Below are 21,123 nucleotides of genomic sequence, written 5' to 3'. Positions count from 1 at the left end.
AAAAGTTATGGCGAAGTGAAAGCTTAAATGAGAAAATGACGACTGTGCAAAGTAGCATCGCGAAATCTTCTCAATTTCGGCGCCTCGTAGTTCTCTATTTTATATCTCAGCGAAATTAATTGTTACGGCGTTCAATGTTCCTCCCAAGAACATGGCGCTCATATTCATTTTCAACAAAAATATCAAAATTCTGACCCGGACCATCATTGCACCCTAAAGTTGAAGTTATAAAAAGATAATGTGTTTTATTCCAATCGCAGAACTTATTTAAGAGAGCAATATTAGTACTCTACTGAGAAAATTAGGTATGAATAATTGGTTATTTCTTGAGGCTACCACACAGCCGGATTATTAAATAGTTTCACCGACAAATTCCAAAACACAAAGTCAGCATTGAGATATGGGCTTGGTCAAATTTGGCTATATGTTTTTAAGTTTCAGTCGAGTTGTAAAAAAAATAACAATCAAAAACTCTTACTGAATAACCAAAAATTGGTGTCGGAATATTAAGGTTTTCGAAAAACACAATCTCACAAATTGCGTATAGTGCACAGGCTGTAGTCCTGACAAGTCCAAGCTACCCAAATGTTAAAAAAAGAAGGTTATGTTTAGCTTCCGTTTTAATTTGTTTTGAAATCAAACACATACACTTAAAATACGAAACAATGAACGCAGAGCTCACCTTGTTAATACTAGTTATGTCCATCTTGTAATACATGGGCATAAAGACAACGGCCGCCATCCACATAGCGACGATTGCGGAAATCACGTTAACCCAGAGCGTGGAACCGTGCAGGAACACTGATGCCGGCATGCCCAGGGTGGCGATTGGAGACAGAAAACTGGCCATCATGGACAGTGAGACGGGAAACCATCCGAGCTGCTTGTTGGCCGTCAGGAAGGTCCTGTTGGATTGATGACGGCGGTCGGCCCAGGCGAAGTACACGCCGATGGACATTGACAGCAGTAGGAACACGATAAGAACCACGTAGTCGGCCGCCGCGAAGGTCGGTGCGCCCATGGTGGAGGAGAGTCCCTGGGCTTTTCTGATGGTCAGAAAAAGTAGTCGAGGGTCATTATACAGATCATTACATTCCTTCCTTATTTAACGACCTTCCAGAGTCCGTTATGAATGCAACATCTGACAGAATACCTAAAAGAATAGTGTCAATCATAATAATTCGACCATCGTAACCTGACCGCTGTAGATTAAAAAAAAAAGTAATGTTTATACTGTGTTTTTGTGTTACGAGATTGAATGTTTATATTGGTTTCTTTTATGTTTCTTGGCATCTTTGCTGATTTGTGACTGTTCGTTAATCGTTCCAGTGTTACTTTGCTGGTATTGCGAAGTGTTTTTTTGCTTCATGTACCATATGGTGTTGGTATTTGTGTAATTATACTATGCATTTCATTGGTCACCTGGCCCCACATGCAAGCAAAATGCTGTTTTCGTGGGCCAGTTTTTTTTTAAATTTTTGTATGACTTGTTTTGAAAAAAAAATATTATTATTATTATTTAGAACAGTGGTTCTCAAATGGCGGTCCGCGTAGGCATTCTAGGGCTCCGCGAAGCCCTGCCCAATCAGTCAAGCCCGGCAATAAACATTTTGCTTTTGAGATTGAGAAGAAACGCTCCAATTTTAAGGTGAGTTTTCTCAACTATATGTCAACGAGAGAAGTCTACTTCATGCAGCTCTTAGTTATATTAATTCATTAAATCATTAACATAATTAACCAATACCCCCCCCTCCCCCCCCCCCCCCCACACACACACGAACGGGGTCCTCCATCCTCTCCGCCGATCCACAAGAGGTCCGCGAAACATCAACGGTTGAGAACCACTGATTTAGATCATCGGCAAAATCGGCAGAAAACAAAAATGACCGATATGGAATTATGCTGTAGAGTCAACTAAGGCGTTTCAAGAAACAAAATATACAGCGAGCTTATTAGAAAACAACATGTCCTGATCTTCGTTATTTTATTTCAGGTTCTTTTCAATGCTATGTCAACCAAAATTGGGTTTGTCGATAAAGGGGATGTTTTTCACTTGCCATCCTATAAAAGGTCCCGTTTGAAGTGCACCGGTCGTCGTGGTGGGGGAGTGTATACGCCAATTGACGGAAGTATGGCCTGTGAGCCATTGTCTAGTTTTTGCTTTATCACAAAGGGCTATGAAGCTCTTTTATCGTCAGCAGAAGCACGCTTAGTTTCTGTATTTTACCGCCCACCTGATGGCAAAATTTCAAATTTTATTGCTTCTCTCGACACGCTCCTGGAGGTTTGTATACATAACTTTTGTGCGGTGATTGGAGGTTATTTTAATAATAACAAGCAACAAAATACTACGCCTCAAAGATTTAGATATTTTACTAGCAACATATAATTATTCGAATGTGATAAGCTGAACAACTAGAATGAGAGGGTCAACAGAAACTATTTTTGATCTTTTTGTTACGAATGTCAATACCTTTCGTGTGACGATCGGAATTCTTATTTATAAAATCAGTGACCATTTATCAATATCCTTGTGCATATTAGGTGGATATTAAATGATAAAAAATTAGTGTCAGACATTTTTGAAGCCTCACCCTTGATAATATTTTCAAGTTTCGTGAAGGTATTGGGAATGAAAATTGTGCTGACATTGTTAATGCTAAAGACCCAGATGTGATGTATAATACTTTTCTGGAGATGGCGAAGAAACTGCACGCAAGCAATTTTCCACAGAAGAAAATTTGAACCTCAAAAGAATTCGAAAGCCAAAAATGACCTCAGACCTCTTAGCTAAAATATATGTAAAGACCCTACTCTTCTAAAGATTCATCAAAACAAAAATCTGACAGACCTAAAATTCTTTTTAAATTTTGTCGCATACAACTAACAAAAGAAACTTAGAAAGGAAAACCATGCTACTGTCACAAGAACCTAGAGCCATGAAATGGATGTGTGGATGTTATGTGGCTAAATATCAATTCAGTTCCACAGTTCGACCTGTAGCATGATATTGTTGAAACGCTTTGTATTCATGGTAAACCACTTACAGGTATTGCTTTAGTTAACACATTGAACAAGCATTTTGTAGATTTACCCAGACAAGCTTACAGCCGTGAGGCATGTTCTTAAAAGAGGAAGGCTACTTTATAGATCCTGTGATTGGCGCCGATGTGTTTTCAGGGTTTATGAATTTAAACAATACAATTTGTAGAGATTCGGATGCCATTAAAATCAAACTAGTAAAATATGCTCTAGACGTAATTACACGTTATACTACCCATATTTTCAACTTGTGCATTTTGACAGAAATATTTCCTTTTAGTCTGCGGGTAGCTGTGCTACATGGAAAGGGAGATATAAATTGTAACAATCACTATAGACGCGTATAAATAATACCATTTTTGTTCAAATAGTATTGAAACGAATATTCATAAGCGCTTCTTTAATTATTTTTTAGAAACACAAAATGATTACAAGATCTTAATTTGAATTTAGAAGGCATCGATCCACAAAACATAGGTTACTTGATGAGAAATAATTTATTTTAAGAACTATTGAAGATAAAAATCCAGTGCTTGGAATTTATAGACTTCATTAAGGCTTTTGATGATTTAAATCTTGAATCGTTGGCAAAAAGTGATAATTTTACGTGGTTCGCTGCCAAGCATTAGTTCTTCTTGAATCCCACCTTTGATATCTCAAATAATATGCGTGTTGTGGTTTTTTAACACTACAATATATCCGGTATTAGCAAAAGTACTCCAAGAGAGTATTTTAGGACCATTCGTTGTTTCCGTTCATGTCAATGATATTGTGAAAACTAACCATATTGCTAAATTTACGATATACTCTGACGACACCGCCATTTGCTTTGCTGGTGAAGTAAATGAACTTGCCTCTCTGGCTAACAATGTGTTAGAGAAAACAGGCCTATGGACTAGAATAAATACCTTTGAAAATAAAGAGCTATAATACAAAGCTTATTATATTTCGACCTGGAAATAAAGAAATTACTTCAATAGGTTGCATTAATTTAAATTCGTTTAATGTTGAAATAGTTGTCCCTGCAAAACTACTGGAGCTGTGTTTTGACAAATAATATTAGGATATAATCACGTTTTGTATCTAAAAATATGGTAAAATTGGTATTTTTTTGTATACCGGAATAGGTATATACTTAAAAAAATCAGTTAAACTATCATTGCATAAATCCCTATTTTTTATTTAAATTACTATTACGTTGTGTGGGCTACCACTACGGCAACAAATCTCAACAAGGTGCATTTGCTTCAAAAACAAATCTTATGCACGATTGCAAAGGTTCCTTTTCACTCGAACACTGGTAATTGTTCAGAGAATATACTATACTGACCATCTGCGATATGGATAATTATAGACTTTCGACTAGAGTTGCTCAACAATTATACCTACTGGTAGAATTGTCTAGTTTGAAACAACATATTTCGAGGTATAAAGATTGGAAACCCGAGCGCTGGAATGTACTTACATATCGATTAAACAATGAAAAGGACATGCGTGCACGCCGGCGTGCGGGATATGCGGCAAGACGCACCCCACGGGCGACCAAAAGTGCAAAAAGAAATTCAAGACGCCGTACATCGTATGCAGAGAAGCTGGGAAAGGAACGGAACAAGCAGGGCCTCCTGAAGCAGGGAGAGGAGAACTTTCCCAAGTTGCTTGGGGACGCCTCCCGCTCGCGATCGAGGAGCCGTGCCGAGGGACGGAGATCCAGGTCGACATCGAGGACGGGCGGACAACGGCAGTCAGGATCCAGAAGCGGCGGAGAACGCCACATGAGCTGGGCGGAGATGGTCTCCCGTAAGGCTCGACGGAACAAAAGGGGTAACGCGTTCGCAGAAACGAGCCAGGCGAACGAGCTGGCAGAGATTGAGACTTTGCTGAAGCAGGCCTTAGAAGAGAACAAGGTGCTCCGCGAGGAGCAAAACAGGCTTAAGGAGGGGACGCGTAAAAAAGTAGAGGTTGTGCATGCACCGCAGGAGACGATCTCCGCGGAGTCTGACGGTGGTGAGTCGGCTTCACCGCCACTGAAGCGGAGGCGCGGCTCACGGCGCGACCGAGAACAGAGGCGCGCGAGGTAAAACCCGTTAGTGGGGACCAACCCCTACAAAAATATGTCTAGACGTCCTATGTCCATACTTTTGCCGTTCTATTACCCCTTTGTCCATCCTATGGATTCCTGTAGACAGTTCTTAGACCGTCTATGTTCCACTGGTTTGCCACAGAATGGACACAACAACACTATAGAGATCTTCGCGAAAGAAAAAGTTTTGATTCCTTCCTATTTCCGTTCTATGGTCCCGGTGAGTCTCTGGATATCCTATTACCTCTCTTTGGTGTGAGCTATATATTGGTACATTAATAAAGTGATGCCGGGTGGACGTTTTCTTTAGGTGTAGCGAGGTGTCCAAGTTAAAGAGTTGTTAATTAAGTTCCGGGTATCAATATGTTACATTGATGTCTGGAGGCATATCCAACCTCAGGGTATATTCATTGTGGAGATGGAAGTGTTTAGTATGTGCCGGAATAATGTTTTTACTTTCTCCGTGGGAGGTAGGTATATGTGGGTCGCTGCGGCCCCCGTAGATATTCGCAACTTTCACAACCCATAGGAGGCGCACTGGTGCCTATCAAAATTGCGGTGATCTGGATGATCGTCCTAAAACAGCGGTATACTAGGCTGGGTCTGCGCGCGACGCGTAAGTAATTATAGTTAGGCTGTATACGCGCAGTATCAAAGCCTTACTTTATGTTTTTTTTTTCACGTCAGAAAAGTGTAGGCCAGCCCTTTTATTATGAGGCCAATCATCCAGGAGCTAGGGAGTGCGATTCTCACACCGCGGTACCACCATCGCTTAAAATGGCTTCTCTATGGACCCCGTAAGGACTCCGAGCAGACCCTGTATGGCTTCTCTGAAGACTCCATAAGGAGCCCGTGTAGACCCTGTATGGCTTCCCTGTGAACCCCGTACGCACTCCCTATAGACCTTGTATGGCTTCTTTGCAGACCCCTAAGGACCCTACACTCTTTAAAATGACTTTTACAGAGCACGTTTTTACGTAAAAACAAATGGGAAAAAGCTCTTTTTGTAGAAACCCTTATTGGAGATCAGTACAAAATGACAAGAGCGTGATGTTTGCATACACTTTTAGCTTACAGGGTTTCGCGGCACAATTAATATATTTTTTTTTAAAGCCATGCCTCACCGGCGACTTCAGGTAGCGCGTCCCGACTTGGGTGCGTCCTAACTTCGGTTGCAATTCGCGGTGCGTCCGCCTGGGAGACGGGGGTTGGCATCCCTGAAACCTTTCTTCTACCGTATATGTTTCGGCCGATTAAAGCCAAAGCAGAACAGTCACATGCTGTCGAATATCGATAGTCCCAAACCAGCACACGCGGTCGTGCAGTTATCCGAGTGGCCGCTGCGGGTGGAATGGTGGCGTTGCGATCGCAATTAGTTCGGTTTTCGAGTACAGATCGGTGCCGCTTTTTCAGAGCAAGCTCTTTATTCGTTTTCCAACTGACTTGCTCTAGAAACGTTGGTCGGTGCGGACCCCGTAGCAGACCCCCTGCAGACTGAGCGGCTTCTCTGCGGACCCTGTAGGGACTCCCTGTAGACCTTGTATGGCTTCTCTGCAGACCCCATGAGGACCCTGTGTAGACCTTGTATGGCTTCCCTGTGGACTCCCTAGGGACTCCTTGTAGACTTCGCATGGGTTTTCTACAGGCACCCTATATACACCGTAAAGACCCTGTGTAGACACCCTACAGAGTCCCTATGGACTCTATGTGGCGTCTTACATAGAGAGGGTATAGGATGACCACACATCATCCATAGTATATAGGACGTCCATAGAACGTTCCTTTGGCCAATATTCTATAGGGCAGCCATAGGACGACTTCACGGAGGCAATAGAGGTCGTGGTCTGCCTATGGATGCCTTTTGTTCTGCCTATGGACGCTGCTCTATAGAACGTCCTAGAAGTGTCCATACATATTTTTGTAAGGGAAGAGACCTTCGTGACGAAAAACATGTTGGAGAGCGCGATCACAGGATGCATGGAGAGGATGCTTACCGAGTTGCAGAGCCGCTCCTCGAGACTGGCACAAGGCACGCCGAACCCGTTCGACGCCTGGGCACACTACACCAGAGTCACGGGGAACATCACACGACCAGAGCCTGTGGCTATGGTTAACGAAGATGGATCGGAGCCGTAGGAAGTACGTCGTCTGGCAGTAGAACTGCCGCGGGTACGGAAAAAAGAGGAACAATCTGCAGCAGTACATCAACATAAGGAAGAGGGGTATCGCCCGGACGTAGTGGCCCTACAAGAACCAAAAAGACTAGCAAAATTATCTGGCTACAAGTCATACGGGAAGGACGCGCAGGACAAGACACTGGTCACGACGATGGTGAAGAGGAACATCCCGGTCATAGAGCACGAAACCGGGGTATCCACGGTTGATCACGTCCTGATCGAAATCATATCGCACGAAAAGAAAGTCAGGCGCAGCATCTTCGTCTTGAACGTTTTCAGTAGCCCCTCGAAAAGGCACAGATTCGCCTCCCTTTTCAAGGCGACCACGAACATCGCCAAAGGGCAGACGCTTCTTGTCGCGGGGACTTCAACGCCCCACACCCGGATTGGGGGTATCAAGTGGGAAGAATCAAAGGGAGGAACCTGTGGAACGACTCGCACGAGTACGGACTCTCTCTCATCACCGATCCAGACCAACCGACGCGGCGGGGTAACCACAGAAATCAAGACACGACCTCAGATCTCACTTTCGTAAAAGGCTCCGAAGACGCTCTGTGGTCCAACACGTGGAAAGATCTCGGAAGCGACCATTTCGTCTTCTGCATCACGACTGCAGCGGGACCGGCAAAGCCGAAAGGCAAGCGGTGCAAGATCACGGAATGGGACGCGTTCAGGGAAATACTCGAGGAATACGGAACCGAAGACATCGTAAATATTGAAGAGTGGTCGGAAAGCCTTACAGGCGGCAGCCGAGCGGGCTACTAAGGTCGTTCCCGAAGAGGCGAACGTGACAGTGGCGTACAGCGGACTGCTACACCTCTGGGAGGCAAAGGCGAAGCTGGAGCAGAGACTGCGAACCCAGAAGGGAAACAGGAGCCTGCGCAGAAGAATAGCTGAACTCAGCAGGACCATTGCGGCGCATGCTAACCAAGTCACGTCGCAGCAGTGGCAGGACACGTGCGACGGCTTCGACGGGCAGCCGAACGTGCCTAGGACGTGGAACATCTTGCGCCACCTGCTCGACCCGGAGAATAACAAGACTGCGCAGAGAAACAAGTTGTGCGAAATCATCAGGAGAAACGAAGGGGGAGAGGCGGATTTGGTAGAAGACGTTCGGAAGCGATTCATCGGCGACTACCCGAGAAGACAGCTAACAACCTATCGTGGAGAGGCGAACGCCGTCCTCGACGAAGACATCACAGAGTACGAAGTCGCGGACATCATATGCGGCCTCAAGACCAAGTTGGCCCCCGGTCCCGATGGCGTCACGAACAAGATGCTTCGAAACCTAGACACGGAGGCGGTCGCAGCAGTAACGCGATTTCTGAACAAGTGCTGGCAGAACGGGAAAATACCCAGGCAGTGGAAAGCGGCGAAAGTGCTCATGATTCCCAAGCCGGGGAAGAGGCCCCAGCTCGAAGCGCTGCGCCCCATCTCCCTCACCTCGTGTGTGGGGAAACTGATGGAGCACGTTATCCTTAACAGACTGAACAACTACATGGAACGGAAACAGCTCTTCCCACGCACCATGATCGGATTTCGACCACGTCTATTGACGCAAGACATCATGCTCCGCCTCAAGCATCAGACCATAGACGGTGAGCAGAGCTCGCGCCTAGACACGAGAGCGATACTCGGGCTCGACATAACCAAGGCCTTTGATAACGTCAAGCACGACGCCGTTCTCGGGAACCTGGAAATGCTCGGAGTGGGCGCTCGCACGCACGACTACATTCAGGATTTTCTCAATGACAGAACGGCGCAAATCTCGATCGGAGGCACCACGTCAGACGGCATCATGCTAGGAGGAAGAGGGACGCCCCAGGGCTCGGTCCTTTCACCGTACCTCTTCAACGTCGCCATGATCGGGCTTCCAGAGAAGCTAGAAGCGATCGGCGGATTACACCATAGCATTTACGCTGACGATATCACGCTCTGGGTGACCGGCGGCAGCGACGGTTTCATACGAGACACGCTGCAAGAAGCGATTTGGGCGGTGGAAAGTTAAGTCGAGCCAAGGGGCCTTGCCTGCTCCCCGCAGAAGTCCGAACTCCTCCTCCTCCAGCCGGTCCGTTCCCGCCAGCTACCGTCGGACATCGAGCTGTACGCCCAGGGTAACAGAATCTCCACGGTCAGGAGCATACGAGTCCTAGGCCTTAGGATACAAGCCGACGGAAACAACTCCGAAACGATAGCGTCGCTAAAAGCAACTGCGTAGCAAATTACGCGCCTCATCTCCCGAATCGCCGGTAGAAACTATGACATGAAGGAGAATAACCTCGTGCGCCTAGTACGCGCTGTCGTCGTAAGTAGGCTGGCGTGCGTCCTCCCCTTCCTAAGACTCGGCCTCACGGAAACGAACAAGGTCAACTGTCTCATCAGAAAGTCCTACAAGACAGCACTCGGCATCCCGGACACCATCTCGAACTAGAAGCTCGCGGCTTTACGTCTACACAACACGGTTGAGGAGATCATAGAAGCTCAGCGTGTTTCGCAGCTGGAGAGGCTGACAGAGTGCCACGGGCCGCCACATCTTGGCCAGCCTTGGAATCCGCTACGAGAGGCAAACGGGGGAGAAGGCCGACGTCCCTAGGCAGATGAGGGAAGCCCCCGTCATACCAAACATCCCAAAGCACATGCACCCGACGCATCGCGCGGAACGCAGAGCGGCGCGGGTCAAGGCGCTGCAGAAACGGCTAAACATCGCGGAGGGCGTCCTCTATACGGACGCTGCTAGAGCCGGCGGGGGCGCCATGGTCGCAACAGCGGTCAACCAACAAGGAGAAGTGATCTCGAGCTGCAGTATCAAACGTCGGAACCGGAAGTCGCGGAGGAGGTGGCCATCGCCCTCGCGATCCGAGTCCGGGGGGCACGCATCGTCGTCAGCGACTCGCAGCAAGCCATCCGGCAGTTCCCCAAAGGAAGAATCTCTACAGCCGCGCTCAAGGTCCTGGGCGACCCCGAGAAGACGTCAAGGAGAGTACAGCTCATCTGGACACCGGCGCACTCGTCGCTCCCCGGCAATGGGAAGGCACACGGCGCGGCCCGGGAACTCGCTCACCGGGCCGGGGAACCGCTGGACCCTTCTCTGGCCTTTTTTTCGGGGGTGACAGGCTGGTCACATTCAGGGATATTCTCGATCACTACACTGGCGAGAGGTTACGCTATCCACCCGCGCACCCCTCGCTGGATAAGAGGACGTCGGTGGCATGGCGCCGCCTCCAGACGGGCTCCCTTCCCGAGCCCCTCCCTACTCAATAAATGGTACCCCGACAAGTACAAGCCAAACTGCAAGCTCTGCGGCGGCCACGCCAACCTCCGACATATGGTGTGGGAGTGCAGCAGGATCGACCGCAAGTCCCACCTCCAACTGGAGAACATCGATAACCAGGAGAGCTGGGAAACCCTACTCCTCTGCTCCGACCCCTCGGTGCAGAACCAACTAGTCCAGCTAGCCGAAGACGCCGCCAAAACCCAGAGGGTTCAGGCCGCCGTCTGAGGGGTGGCTGGCGGGGCGACCCTAGGGGTCTCCCGTTTAGTCATTAACCCATGCTTGGGCAAATAAATATTGTTTACTACTACTACTACTACGTGCGCTTCTCCGGCGTCCCGACTTCAAGCAGCAAGAAAAAAGCAAAAAGTACTTAAAACAGACCACGACGAACAAGAACGCTGGATCCACAAACACCCGGGAAAAGCTCCAACGGCCACGATTCCACCGGCAGATAGGCCTAGGCTCCGCAAATAGGCCTAACAGGCACTCCGACTCGGTGCAGCGGTGCTGCCGGTGCTCTGACGGTCCTTGGCCAAGACTGTCTGCCCACGACCGGCTGCTGTGCTGAATGGAATATGTCCGCGCCACCCTTGTGAACCCTTCCCGTATTATAGTTTGGTCGCTGACCTCAGTTTTAGATTAAGAGGTCAATCTCTTCCTCTTGTTGTCATCTCCTTGTTTTCCGAGGCAGCGGTGATGAACGCTGTCGTCGAAAAGGGGCTCTCATCGGCTCTATCTCTTTGTTTTGTGTGATATCGAGCTCAAATAAACGCCGTGTGGATTACCTTCGCAACACGGTATGTACACTTTGTTATTAGTCTTCCATTTTTATTCTGACACGACTGCACCCCACTCTCGATCGCTATAACAGTTTGTGGGTCGCAATGCCGGTCCAACCTTTCTTTGCCGGGTGTCACGTCAGCATCGAGTTGCAATTGTAAAGGATCGGTCCCGAAGCGCTTATGAATTCGCGGTCCAACAGCGCGAATCCAGCACTTCGATCAAACGCGCGCGTCCGCTCCGAGTGTGCACAGGTATTACGTGGCTCTCGCTGACACACTCGTAGTTCAAACGTATCTTACGTAGACGTCGGCTCGCTCCTGCATCTCCGAGGCCGCGAAAAACGCCGCGGCAATTTGTTTTCATCTACGTCGCTTTGCAAACGACTGCGGGCCGTCTTTTATCAACGATGACAGTTGTGTTGACTTCGTAGCAATCGAGTTCGTAGCAGTCAATGGAGGCGGTTACGCGTCCCGGCCTCGGCATTCGGGCGTGTTTAAATCGTGTTAGCGTCGACATATCACTGCACGGACACGAACCCCAGACAAGCGGTGGCAGAAAGGCCGCCTGTGTCTGTTATGAAAAATCTACGTGCTCCGAACGGCTCCGAACCATGCCGAGCTCTCCGATTGGTTGTTCGTGCTGCCAAAGACGCCGTCGCCATACCAACAGCACCGGTAAGTTTTAGTTTTTCCGTACGACAACGTCGCTTTCCTCCTCTCACTTCAGAACGCGTTCGTGAATAGCGATTTCTCCTCTTCTTACGATGTTCTTAACTTACGAACTTCTTAGCTAAGTTGTCGTAAACTAAGAAGCTCTTCGTGAATCTGGCCACTGATCTCCTGACGAAGCCGAGCCTCTAGGCGAAACTGTCATAATACATACAATAAACTCCTAGCATAGCAACTCCGCAAGTATATATATATATATATATATATATATATATATATATATATTGTTTTTTGCACACCTCACATTGTAGGAGATAAATTACATTTGGAGAGTCACTAGCAAGCTGCCCTTGAGTTTTATTGAGAACTGTGAATATGTGATATTGGCCGTGTTAGTTTCTCGCTTTTGTTCGCTGACTAGGCATCCTGCTTTCATGCACGGTCGGCATCCGTTATTATGTTTGGAAGAATTCAGTCGGGAGTTACCTAGGCTGTTTTTAAGGTTGCGTGATCGTCTGGAAATTACCCCGGAAACTAATGGGAATGCGCATTTGAGGCGTTCACTTTGTTCTAAAATGTAATAATGTCACTTTAAAATAATCTTTACGTTGTGAAAATTCATACTATAGGTTAGACGTAAATTCGTGCCCTGCGAATGGCACTGAGGAGGACGGTCCTCCAGGAGGTCAATGCGGTTGAGTTGTGCGGCTTTTTTAATTGCGTCGACAATAACTCGTGTAGGGTATTTTTTTCCAGTGCGTTCTTTAAATGATGAGAACTGGATTAGAAGTCCTCTTTCCGTGAGTACACACGTTTGAAGCGAAGGGCCTGGCTGTAGGGTATAACATTTTTACAATGACGTAGATGGCCGCTTTTGTAGTGAAGGTAATTATTCGATCTGTTGGCTTACTATACAAAATCGTTGTAAGCTTGCATTTTCCTAATAATACAGTGGTACCCAAGAAGTTGATACTCATCTGAAAATAAGTGTGAGTAAAGCAAATGGTTTTATGTGAAGTATTGTACTAATTTATAAATTCTAGCAGCTTCTCTTCTGTGTCTGGCCAAATAAAAAAAAAAAATGTCATCTATAAACCTCTTGTATATTAACGGTTCTAAAGTTCAGTCAGAGAGGAATTTTGTCTCCAGATTTCCCTTAAATATGCTGGCATAACTAGGTGCCATCTTAGTACCAAATGCAGTGCCGTTATCCTGACTATAATATTCTTTTGTTGAATTCGTAAGAGTTCAGTTCTAAGACCAGGTGCGTCAGGGTGGCAATTACGTGACTATCAGGGGTGTCTATTTGTCTGTGTTGTTCGTACAGTTCAGATAGAGAGGCTAATCCGTCGTCATGGGGGATATTCGTGCAGAGAGATGGTACATCTAGGGTCATGAGATACGACCCCTCTGGTACACGCAATTCAGAAATTTTTCGCAAGAAGTGGGTAGTATCCTTGATATAAGAGTTCAAAGTTAATGGTATATGCCTGATTAAACTGCCTAAGTATCCTGATATCGGTTAAGTTATCGTACCTGATCTTGAAACAATTGGTCGACCTTGTTTGCCAGCTTTATGGATTTTTCGGAGCATGTAGAAGAGACCAGAGGCTTTTTTTGTATGTGAGAGAGTTCCTTTGTATGCGAACTCTTTCCCTTTTAAGAACTGTATAAGTAGAACCACATTTTTCTTGTAACCCTATTCCTGACGAAGACCTGCGTCAGGGCGAAACGTCGAATAAAATCCTACTGGTTTGTTTTCCACCGTTACCCTGCAACTCTGTCTTCTACGCCTTCGGTCTACAAGCCAACATGCCCATACACTCTAAGAATGGAGGGGAGTTCGAGGGAGTTAGACGGCGTGACAACACCCACAGCGTGCGCTAGCACCCCTTCGGAAGGAATATCCTCTCTCGAATAGAAGGAGCGAGCAAGGGGAAAGAGAATGGGGTGCTACAGGAGTCCCCTGGGGATTCGAAAGGATTATGGGAAGGGGAAGCCTGCCCTCGGGCCAGGCTTCCTTTGCGAAGGGGGAACGTGGATGACTAGCCTTGTGAAAGTTAAATCCGATCCTGGAGTTTATGCTTTTACTTTACTTCTTTTTTTCTTTGTTGCTTCACAGATTCTTTGAAATTGCTGACGTTCCCTTTTTGTTCGTTTTTCTTTTTTACGTTTTCCTATTTACTTCCAAGTTCGAAAAGTTACCTGACTGTTTCATAGAGGGCGCTGGCGGGCAGGTCAACGCAGAGCCGTATATTGGGAGAGTTGGGCCATTGGGAGGCGCAAGGGCCGCCGCCAGTGCCAATTATTCCCCAAGCGGTTATAGCTTGAACTTTTTGTAAGCCATTTGCACCAATCAGCAAACCGTTACGTCACAACATTGAAAACGACATTGAAGGCGTGTAAGTGAAGCGTTCAGTCTGGGTTCAGTCGGTGTAGCCGGTAGCGGTCGGTGACACAACCGGCGACAGAGCAACGGTGATCGCCGATTGAGTGCGGCGTGACTGAGGCTACGAAGAAACTGATAAAAACGTTCCCATAATCGAGACGGTAGTCTCTCTTCCGTGGAAATTAGACTTCCTTTTTTGTCAATAACAGGTGAGTGAGCGCCAACCTAATCGAAGAGAGAAGGCATCGGGATTTCCGCTCACACCTAACGGCTCTGTGCAGCGCCTTGCTTACAAGCTGCATGTACCAGAACTTATATTCTGCACCAGAGTGGACTGTAGTACATCCCGCCCGGTGTCGGAGTGCGTAGTGAAAAGCAACTCGCAACCGGCGGAAGCTAACGGTATCATGCTATCCTGCGAGGGCGAGCACCTCGCTTTTGTACCCACCTGCGCTGCTCGAGTGTTCGTCGTGGACCGAAGTGGTTGATGCATCGATCAGAGCCCCGATGAGCGGCGCCGGAAAAGAAGCTACACCTCTGAGCCACACAAGCGGCTTGTTTGATTGAAATTTCTCTACCACTTTAATAATTTCTGCCCCGGAAGTATGCTTAGCAGACTCCGCTACCACACCGGCAGTAAAGAAGCTAGATTGAGATGAAGCTCCCCGGGTGTTGCGGTTTTGTCCAGTGGAGGTTGCCTTTTACACCAAATTCGCGTCATATAAAATCACTCGATCGTTTAGGACAAAGACAACTCTCATTTGGACCAGTGCATAGAGGAAGCTGAGTGTCAGTAAATATTTTCGAACCACTACTTCATCTGGGCGACATCAGTTAATTTGAAATGTCATTTCTTCTGCTCACGAGAGACGGGGGTAGAGCATGTAGGCCGAAGGCCCGAACCAGGTGGCTGTCATAGTGTGTTTGCACTGGATTGGTTACAAGTTTAATTACAGCAAGAGATACTTATAGGTGAAGCGAGCACTGGAAAATGTATCTCACTTTGTTGCTGTAATAAAAACAGTCCCATCACATTTAGTTTGGTGTATTTCTTGTCTGCAGTTGCCTATGCGGTCAAATGAGTACCATCCCAGGCTCTACGATCTACACCACTCAATCTGGCTTTTTGGTACTGTTGCGATTTTCACAAGCGATCTCCAAATTTCTCAGAGTAGAGAGTTTGGGACTGAAACTTCGTATTCCAGTCCTACTCTTAACCATAACTTCAAAAACAGGAAGATATATGTGGCAAAGAAGCAAAAAAAGGCTATGTTTAATTAACCTGAGACGGGTAGAGAAGAAACATCAAAACGTAGAAGGGACAAAAAATAGACAGGACGACGTCTCAAACTCACGTAACTTATTTATTTAGTCCACCTCCTTATATAGTCTCAATCTCAAGGTCATCTCCACCAACACAAAAGGACGAAATCTATACAGATCAAGCGCCACAGCCTTCATCGCACAATGCAAGAACGTTGACAACGTTTACAGGTCAACGCGATAAGGCAACATCCATCCAACCTCAAACTTGAACAAAAGGATCTCTTCCACTACTACTATTCTATACACAGTTCATACTTCTGTTCAAGTTTGAGGGTGGATGGATGTTGCCTTATCGCGTCGACCTGTAAACGTCGTCAACATTCTTGCATTGTGTGATGAAGGCTGTGGCGCTTGATCTGTATAGACTTCGTCCTTGCGTGTTGGTGGAGGTGACCTTGAGATTGAGGCTATATAAGGAGGTGGATTAAATAAACAAATTAGCTGAGTTTGAGACGTCGTCCTGTCTATTTTCTGTCCCTTCTACGTTTTGATGCTTCTTCTCTACCCCAGTCTCGGGTTAATTAAACATGGTTAATATTCACCAGCTCGCCTGCACCCTTAAGGTTTTTTCTAAAAAAAGGCTACAGTAGCTCATTGTTTGCAATCAAGTAAAAAGACAATTGGCGAAGTACCTTTTTACATGAGCGGAGCATAAATCCTTCCATATCAGAGCTAAAATGTAAAGTTATGTTTGGGCACACAGGCATGTGCACAAAGTTTTGTGTCCACATACCTTTTTTGTGCCTGTGCCTTACTCACCTACTGCAAAACTTTTGCTTCGTTGTGCTGGCAGTGCGTCAGTGTGATCATTTTTTATTTACCTTCTGTCCAAACGAGGTGAATGGGCCAATATTTTTCAGCAACACATGCATCGTGCCAAATGTTTTATTAGCACCTCCATAAAACTTGCACTCCTGGCTTTAACAAAAAAAAATCTGCATTACAGAGGTGTGCCCACTATACTGAGAATCACATCTTAGTATGCCTGAACTTCTCTTTCATTAGTCACGGAGTCTATTATAAAGTACTCCCAACGAATTATAATGTGGTGGTACATAAAAAGAAACACACACAGCTACCAGTATGCAAATTTATTTCGAGAGTCACTCACAAAAGGTATAACATATGCTTTCAGAGAGAGCAGAGCAACTTTGTTGGTTAACGGTCAAATGGCGCACTGGAAAGAGTGCAGGAAATTGCACCAATGATGATACATAGAAGAATAACATTGTTGTTTTGGATGCTCAATTATATCGACCGCGTGTCCTTGGTGGATGCACCTCCTAATTATTGTGTTTACGGAATTACTACGCCACTCTTCTACCATTATAAGCGCAACTTCTTGTGCACACTTTTTTTTTAAATCTGGTGACAAACGGCAAACCTTTAACAATAAATTCATTACCTTTCTCCACTTGGTGATCCAGACATCCCATTAGAGTTACAGAAAGCATTAAGGCGTGTACCACACATTAGAGGGGAAACAGTGTACCACAAATGTTAAAGCAAAAGCATGACATTTTTTTATAAAGAGTGTGAGGCAGTGTCAGTTATCCGAGTACCAATCTTCAGTAAAGCCTTTAAGCTTCTTAGAGAAGAATGATTTGTGCACTCCTTAATTTAAAATTGGCAAGTTTTGATATTTGCTTGCAGACTTGCAGACTACAGTAAAAAGAAGTGTTAGTATAAACAAGTCCTGTGTCTTTCATTAGTAATAAAAAGTTTATTTAAAATGTATTAAAAATAACTGAAAAATAATTAACAGTGAAATTTTAAGCCTTATATTGTTCCCATTCAAGCAAGGGGATTCCACTCAAAACTCATCCCAAAAAGAACAGAAGAATGATAAATACTCAAGATAACTTACCATGCTCAGGTGTCCTGTTAATTTTGCCGTAAATGGCATGTTATGCATGTATGATATCAAAATGTGGTTAAAAGCAGCTTCCCAAGATCAGTGTTATTGTGCTCTTGGTATAACAAACAAATCTTACCACAATCGCTTTATGAACAATGGGTTAGAATCATAATCCCCAAGTTTGTCAATGGGTTTTCAAGAGTTTCGCAGGTACTCCACCAGCTGGTGTTTAAGACAAAGAAACTGGCATTCCTACCAGAAGCTATGTGCCGTAAAATATTGAGAAAGCGCTCATCAAATGGTTGGAGATAATTGTAAAAAATATGGGATGGGCACTTTGCAGGTTCCAGCGTTGAAAGTCAGAACGGTGCAGGAGCAGTGTTGTAGTCTGGTGGGACCCCTATTTTCTTAAAGCAGTTGCACCGCTTGCATCCAGCCAGCTTTGTGCTGGCACTCTCATGTGAAGCTTCATTGCTTCTTACCGGAGTGAGCATGGAAAGCTTCACCGCTCTGCAGCAGCGCACTGGGAAATGTGGTTGATGCGGAGGAGCGCCTTGTTTCATTCAATACATTCGGAAGTTCACTGGCCTGGGTGCTTGATATGTTCTTAACCACTTTTTAAATGTTCAAAAGTGGGGGTGGACACCTATTGCGATATGAGCACATGCTCATCATTTTATGGCACATGCAATGGCAGAGATAAAAAAGGCAAATATTTTGCCTATCACAATGGCGGGTGGTAGAAATGCGTCAAAATGATGTGTTATGCGTCACGGAAAGTTAAAAACATGAATGGTTAGTAGTGACTACTGCTGCATGAGAAGGAAGAAGGAAATGCAGAAAGGAAGGCAAAGAAGTTAACTTGGGGCATTTTATGCTGCATCAGGTAAGTTATAGTAAAGTTTATAAAACACAACATTTTAGAGACAACATGCCTCCTATAATTTATACAATTTTCGTCATGGCAACATACCCCCCCCCCATACACATCCCACACATTTTAAACGCTATTGCATGCCATTATAAATGGGGTGCTATGGCAACTATTTAGGCATCTCTCTTGACTTGTAACATAGCAGACATTGTAACATATCACGGCACAGGCAAGACCGTGAATTTCAAACATTACTAAATCTTAGGCGCAGGAAGACCGAAAGGATAAGACACAAAAAAAGAGTGACAACACTGAACGGGATGGTGTGTGTGTTGTCCCTCTTTTTTTTTTATCTCCTCTCTGTCCCCTTGCATCTAGGTTTACTGATGCTATGACATGTTCCAATCAATATATCAAGACTTAATCATTTCTAAATTGATAAATATAACATGCAAAGCATACTGCAAGATCATAGGCGTGCACAGGGTCCTCCTATAGGGGGGGCCAAATTCACTGCAGCACCCCCCCCCCCCCCACCCCCGTCTCACCGAGACCCTTACGCCGTAGGGGTAAGGTGTTCTAGTGTACCCTAGTAGGAGTGCACTAGAACACCATATTTTAACCGCGAAATATGACTTCCAAGTTTACTTCAGTGTCACTATAAAACTACCCTTCAGTTTACTTTCCCGCAGATTACTTGGAAGTCTAATTATTGCGGTTTACGAATGGAGCCCGGAGAATGATAAGGCTTGAAATATGTTTGAACCTAAAAATTAAATCTGAGCTGTGACACCGAACATGACGTAATGCCACAAAACGTCATACTTGCCACTGTTACGTGTCATCGTATCCATATCCTCGTAGACCGCAGTAATTGGATTTGCGAGTGCTCTGCGTGAAAGTGGACCTACATGCGCTTTGAAGTGTGGGAGAAATGAGAAGATGAGATAACTTTTCTAACAACAAAAACAATTTATTGCCAAACAAAAGTGGAGACCCCCACGATAAAGAAACCACAGCTTGCACTCGTAGGGCACAAGCGCCATCACAAAACACAGAAAGAAAATGAATCGCACGAGGGCTCAGACGATACACAATTTCAATTCACAAACGGTAGACTCTAAAAAAAAAATTTAACACAACACAACAACAGGGCTGGTGCAAATGAAAACAGTAACACACAGTAAAATTAACTACACTATACAAAAGTACTATTCAAGCTGAGCTGTGCAAAAATACTATTGGTGCGAGAGGCGAACCTTAGTTCGGACGGAATCGGCTGTAAAGCACCCTCTTCCGCCGGCTGTCAACCAATTAAGGATAAAGTAGAATTATGTGACATTGTAGGTTAATGCGATAGCATACCCTGCGAAATTAAAACACATTCATAACAAAAGTTTGCGCGTTTCAGTCGTAAAATGCTTTAAGATATTAACAAAACTGATGGATGTTGCTAGGTCCTGCTCCACAAAGGGCAGCATCAGCCAACGAAGCCGTTCCTGCGACATCATGGATCTTAACTTGGTCTTTACATGTGCGAGCTTCGAAAACGTCCTTTCGCACGAGCAACTGGTCACAGGAATCGTGGAAAAAAGTCGAAGAGCGCGAGAAAAGTCCTTGAATACTGACTTGTCCAACCCATTTTCTTTGAGTGAATCCATCCAGTCATAGGCGGTCATGCTGTTTGTTTTTTCGTCGCTGGTTCGGGACTTCAGGAGTTGCATTTCAGCACCCAAGCTGTCGGGATCTACCTCAAAAAGCTACAAATAAGAGATATTTGTTCGTCGCTCGCAGAGAGGCCCAAAAGGTTCTGGACAGCACACACAAGCTCAAAAGTTTCTTGTGTGAACCTTTCCTCGATCCCTCGAACACAGGAGTCAAGCATCGGAAAGAAAACACCGACACAAAATTCCTCCTCTTTTGTCGCATAGAAACATTCATTCGCCCAGTTCTGGTCAAATCGCTTCGATACCTTTCTTCTTCGAACTTCGGGAATCTCGATTTCATTCATCTCGCAGATCGAAGAAGCTTCCGCAAACATCTTTTTAAAGACTGTCCCATCTTGCCTCATCTCTCGCAGCGCATTTTGCAGATGCCTGACTTCATTGAGTGCAGTGGTAAGGTTAATTTTAGGGTCCTGAAAAGCTTGGCTAACCTTCAAAATAAGCTGTAGAATAGGGTGAGCTATTTCCATGCTGCAGACAAAGTCAAAGCTCATCACCTGGGAAAGGAGTCCCTTGCCTTTTGCTTTCGTCTCCGGGTGCTTTGTGGAGTCCACAATCATTCTTACTGCACTCGACAGTTCGCTGTAGCTCTCACAGCGAACTGGCCTTTACTGCTTCAGCACAATATGCCCATCTGGTTGTAGACAAAGACTTCAAAGTTTTCAGCTGTGTGCCGACAGTTTGGAAAATTCGCTCAAAAACAGCATGGCGCACAACACTGTTTTTAATAAAGTTGTACGCAAGTTGCACAACGCCAGAGAAATCAAACATCATTCTGTTTTCTGCTCAAGACAAGCATGCATCGACAAGCACCAGGTTTAAGCTGTGGGCATAGCAGTGAACGTGGACGAGCTTGTTGTTCTGCTCTTTGCACTTTGCTTGAACGCCAGCAACGTGCCCTGACATAGTAGAAGCCCCGTCAAAGCAG

General features: G+C 45.6%; 1 protein-coding gene across 1 annotated transcript; it reads right to left on the bottom strand.

The window, feature by feature from the left end:
• Positions 1 to 530: 530 nt before the first annotated feature.
• LOC120840568 (sodium-coupled monocarboxylate transporter 2-like) lies at positions 531 to 1,021 on the bottom strand. Its single transcript, XM_042291543.1, has 2 exons — positions 683 to 1,021; positions 531 to 563 (listed from the first exon to the last, which is right to left on the bottom strand). The coding sequence occupies exons 1-2, from the start codon at positions 1,019 to 1,021 to the stop codon at positions 531 to 533; spliced, it is 372 nt and encodes a 123-aa protein (XP_042147477.1).
• Between the last annotated feature and the right edge of the window lie 20,102 nt (positions 1,022 to 21,123).

Source organism: Ixodes scapularis, unplaced genomic scaffold (genome assembly GCF_016920785.2).
Source record: "Ixodes scapularis isolate PalLabHiFi unplaced genomic scaffold, ASM1692078v2 PGA_scaffold2__306_contigs__length_199485367, whole genome shotgun sequence".
Classification (NCBI taxonomy): domain Eukaryota; kingdom Metazoa; phylum Arthropoda; class Arachnida; order Ixodida; family Ixodidae; genus Ixodes; species Ixodes scapularis.
This window is presented reverse-complemented; position numbering and strand designations above follow the sequence as displayed.

What these genes read in the sequence shown, in the direction of transcription:
- LOC120840568 (XM_042291543.1), bottom strand. Translation starts at nt 1,021, where the DNA reads ATGGGCGCACCGACCTTCGCGGCGGCCGACTACGTGGTTCTTATCGTG. An exon ending in ACATAACTAGTATTAACAAG is followed by an intron (nt 564 to 682) that starts GTGAGCTCTGCG and finishes TGGACTTGTCAG; the next exon opens with GACTACAGCCTGTGCACTAT.